General features: G+C 38.0%; 1 protein-coding gene across 1 annotated transcript; it reads left to right on the top strand.

Moving 5' to 3' along the window:
- Positions 1 to 2992: 2992 nt before the first annotated feature.
- Positions 2993 to 3970, top strand: LOC100510945 (olfactory receptor 6C2-like). Its single transcript, XM_021081413.1, has 2 exons — positions 2993 to 3631; positions 3761 to 3970. The coding sequence occupies exons 1-2, from the start codon at positions 2993 to 2995 to the stop codon at positions 3968 to 3970; spliced, it is 849 nt and encodes a 282-aa protein (XP_020937072.1).
- Positions 3971 to 4714: the final 744 nt, after the last annotated feature.

Raw genomic sequence — 4714 nt, 5'->3', positions numbered from 1 at the left:
TGCCGTGAGCTGTTGTGTAGGTCATAGACGCGGCTCAGATCTGGTGTTGCTGTGGCGTAGGCTGGCAGCTTGATTAGACCTCTATCTTGGGAATCTCCATATGCCATGGGAAGCGGCCCTAGGAAAAAGCAAAAAAGCAAAAAAAAAAAAAAAATACCTTCATCTTCATCCCAACCATTTTCAATTTAGGAGTTTTAAGACTTCATGTGTTTAAACAACCAATAGAAACTATGACATTTGTAAGAGTAAGTGATATTTGTCATTTCAATTGTATTTGCTTTTGTGTGATAGAAGTTTTACTATGCTTTACCTAACTTTTAAAAAGTGGAAATGTGAGGGATCAACTTCTATATTCGGCCAAACATAGATTTTTTTTTCATTTTTTAGAATGTGATACTTTTGGCAGATTTTATGCATAAGAATACTCTGGCATTTGAAAAATTAAAATTTGATAACTATCCAGAAACACATTAACCATATCATCAATGTTACATCAAAAAATATATACTGTATTCCCATTGTGGCTCAGCAGATTAAGAACCCAACCAGTATTCATGAGGATGTGGGTTCAATCCCTGGCCAATCAGTAGGTTAAGGACCCAGTGTTGCCACAAGCTGCAGCATAGTCAGATGTGGCTCAGATCCTGCATTGCTGTGGCTGTGATATAGGCCGGCAGCTGCAGCTCTGATTCCACCCCAAGCCTGAGAAATTCCATATGCTACAGGTGAGGCCCTAAAAAGAAAAAAAAAAGGTATATATTCATTTAATTGTGTAAGTATATTCCTCATTTATCCGCAAGAAAGATGCATTGACTGAAACTATCCTTATTAGGTTCTCTTCATTTCAAACATAACTTTTGAAAGTAGAACAGACCAAAGTCAGTTACTCGCATTTCACCATATCCTATTCAAGGCTTTTTTCTTTATACTTTGTGATACTTTAGGAGAAAAAGAAAACAGACTTTTTGGAGCATTGAGTAATAGCCAATGGCAGTGATACAGCTAATTTCATTCAGTAACACGATGCCTGTGCTGCCTGAGAGATTAGAAAGAGGGTTGGAGGAAGGTAGGAAATGAGCAGCAGAAACACTTCCCCTCCGTCTCAATTAGTTCTGATGTAGCTGTTGATGTCTTTCCACTTCTCTTAGAGTGTTCGGTCAGGCCACCCATGAACCTCATTCATTTCTTCTTACTTATGTTGGGTACTGTAACCCTGAGCCCTTAACTGGATTTGCCATCTAAAGCAGTCAGAACTGAACAGGCCCTATATTGCTACAAAATAATACATTAGTTCACACAATAAAGTGAGTCCACATACAAATAAAAAATTGGGGTGTCCAGGGGAAATTTTGCAGAAATCATTTTTTAGGGAAATTTTAAACCCAAAGGAATGATAGTAAAATAAAAAATTTGAGTTCCCACTAATGTACTTAATTGTCAATGCCTTAAAACAATCTGTGGGAAAGCTATTAACACACATTCCAAATCAAAAAGGTCCATGCTCTCTGAATTTAATATCTCAGAGAGACTCGCTCAGTGGTTAAAAACTACATCAACACAATTTTACTGGAAGACAGCAAGAGAAGGCAGTTTTTCTTTTAAAAAAGCGGTGAAAGCAATTTAAAAAAAGAACAGATGATTACGTCCAAAAGTAAAAAAAAAAAGGGGGGGGGCTTTGAATTAGAAGTTCAAACAGAATGGAAGAAAATTTCATGAGTGTCCAGAAAACCTGTGATACATAAATTCACTTAGAAACATTTACTGGACAGCTGACAATCTATCTGAGGCTGCGTTAGTGGTGCGATGAAAAAAGGTATGTATTTAATGATCCTCACAAATAAGTATTCCTTCTTAAATGTTAAAATGGTAGCAAACATTATTTTCTACAGAAACACAGCAACCAGAATTAGAGATAGCACAGACATCAGACTTACAGGAAACATTCCAGGGGCCTTAAAGATCAAACTGAAAACCGATGGAAGGATAGAAGTTGTTCAGGAGAGTTAAAGACAGAAAACAGATGTTCTGTGCAAAGTATTTACGAAAATATCTGTCCCATGGAATTGTAATCAACAAATGTAATCGATTAACTTTGTTGAAAGGAACATGTGAAGAGCAGAAGGAAGAGATAAGAGGATCATGAGTTTTATCTGTGATATAGTCCATGTGAAATGTTCCAAGAGACATGTCAGGTTGCATCTGAGAATAAAGAGTATTACAAAATAAAGGTACAGATTTAGAAACGACCACCTGAAAGCCGACATTTTAGAACATAGGCATTAATGAATATATGGAGGGAATATTAGTATGGAAAGAAGTGGAAAAAGGTGAAAGAATACCAACAGAATGATAAAAGGGTCAGGGAAATACACCAGCTGTAATATCTTTGAAGTTTATTTACCAGAGCACTTCATGAAAATATCAATGTATGCTGTGCATAAGTACAAGTATATTGTGCATGAAAACATTCAATAGTCTACATCATGGTGAATTAGAAGTGATTAGTTACAGAGAGAGAAACCTTAGTAGAAGGTGGTGCCAGATGCAGAGCTGAAGAAGTTGTGTGTGTGTGCGTGCGTGTGTGTGCGTGTGTGTGCGTGTGTGTGTGTGTGTGTGTGTGTGTGTGTGTGTGTCTACATGCACATATGATAGAGTTTAGAGATATTCGAGGGATGTGTATGCATAACAGAAAAAAAATCTCTTTCATCATTGAGCTGGAACAGAGACTTCAAGTGTCTGCAGAGTGTGCACAGTGAATCCAAATGGTCTGACAGATCTTAATGCTTTCATAAGGAGCAAAGTGTCAAGCAAGTACATCAAACAGAATTCTTGAAAAGCCAAAAGATGTCCTTGCTCCTAGGATATAACAGACCCACTGGAGTCAAAAGTAGTCCTTTACAGAGAGTGCATTTGAGTTACAAATATTTTTGAAATAACAGTAAATAAGCAAAAGATGACTATGATAGATTTCAGACTGTTAAAAGAATCCATAATGAAGTGTCTCAATGTCATATGCAGACTTAACAGAACTCAGCAGTCTGCAGTGAGAAACAGCACAGTAACAGCATTCGTTCTGCTGGGACTGACAGATGACCCTCAACTGCAGGCTTTGATTTTTCTCTTTTTCTTTCTCACCTACCTGCTAAGCATAACTGGGAACCTGACTATCATCTCCCTCATCTTGCTGGATTCCCACCTTCAAACAGCCATGCACTATTTCCTACAAAATTTCTCCTTCTTGGACATCTCATTCACATCTGCTTGTATTCCCAGATACTTGTATAACATAGCAACAGGTGACAAGGTCATTACCTATAATGACTGTGCCAGCCAAGTATTTTTGACTCACCTCTTCGGTGTAACTAATTTTTTCCTCCTGGCCATCATGTCCTATGACCGCTACGTGGCCATCTGCAAACCCCTGCATTATGGGACCATCATGAGTGGTACATTCTGCAGAAGACTGGTCTTTTGTTGTTGGGTAGCTGGTCTATCGATTATAATCCCCCCGCTTAGCCTAGGCCTCAATCTGGAATTTTGTGATTCTAATACCTTTGATCATTTTATCTGGGATGCATTGCCCCTCCTGAAAATCTCTTGTTCAAATACTTGGTACATGGAACAGACTGTTGTAATCTGTGCTGTGGTGACCCTCCTTATGACACTTATGTGTGCAGTGCATTTCTATCATCAAGACCATTCTAAGATTCCCCTCTGCCCAGCAAAAGAAAAAAGCCTTTTCCACCTGCTCTTCCCATAGGATGGTGGTTTCCATCACCTACGGAGCTGCATCTTCCTCTACATCAAACCTTCAGCCAAGGAATCAGTGGCCATTAACAAGGGGGTGTCAGGGCTCACTACTTCCATTGCTGCAGTGCTGAACCCCTTCATTTACACACTGAGGAACAAGCAAGTCAAAAAAGCCTTCCATAATTCAATCCAAAGAATCGTGATATTTTCCAAGAAATAAAAGAATGTGAAGTTAAATAAACACCTAATGAACTTACCAAATTTTGCCATCAGATTCATTTATTCAAAACATTCTCATTCATCCTGATCTAGTGACATCTTCCTCACAAACCTCTTTCAAGATTCTTCTGTAAACATGCATGTTCATAGCTTTTTAAAATTTCAATCCTGGCTTCACCTTCAAGCTAGGAATATCAAAAAACTGAAACACAACAAATAAATCAGAAGTAAATATCCAAATTAGAAATAACAAGAGAGAGGAGTAAGTTGATAATTTTTCACATTTTCCAGAGAAAGAAGAAGTAATGAATACCCTTGTTTCTCACAATCCAAAGCTTTCAAATGATTTATTCATTGATCCACTTAACAAATGCATACTGAGCACTTTCTTTGGCCATTTGACATAATTCAACACTTTCTCATGATGAAAACGCTCCACAAACTAAATACAGAGGAACCATACCTCAATAAAGTAAAGGCCATGTATGACAAGTCCACAGCTAACATCATCCTCAATGTTGAAAGCCTGAAACGTCTCCTCTAAGATCAGAAATAAAACAAGGACATGCACTCTCACCTTCCCCATTCAACATACTTCTGGAGGTCCTAGACAGAAACCTTAGGCAAGAAAAATAAAAGGCTTCAAATCAGCAGCAGAGGAGGAAAACGGTCTCTATGTGCACATGACATGCTATTACATACAGAAAACCCTTTAAACTCCAGTAAATTTTTTTAGAAATGATAA

The sequence above is a fragment of the Sus scrofa genome, unplaced genomic scaffold, assembly GCF_000003025.6.
Source record: "Sus scrofa isolate TJ Tabasco breed Duroc unplaced genomic scaffold, Sscrofa11.1 Contig1617, whole genome shotgun sequence".
NCBI lineage: Eukaryota > Metazoa > Chordata > Mammalia > Artiodactyla > Suidae > Sus > Sus scrofa.
Note: the sequence above shows the minus strand (reverse complement) of the source record. Positions and strands in the feature narration are given on the sequence as shown.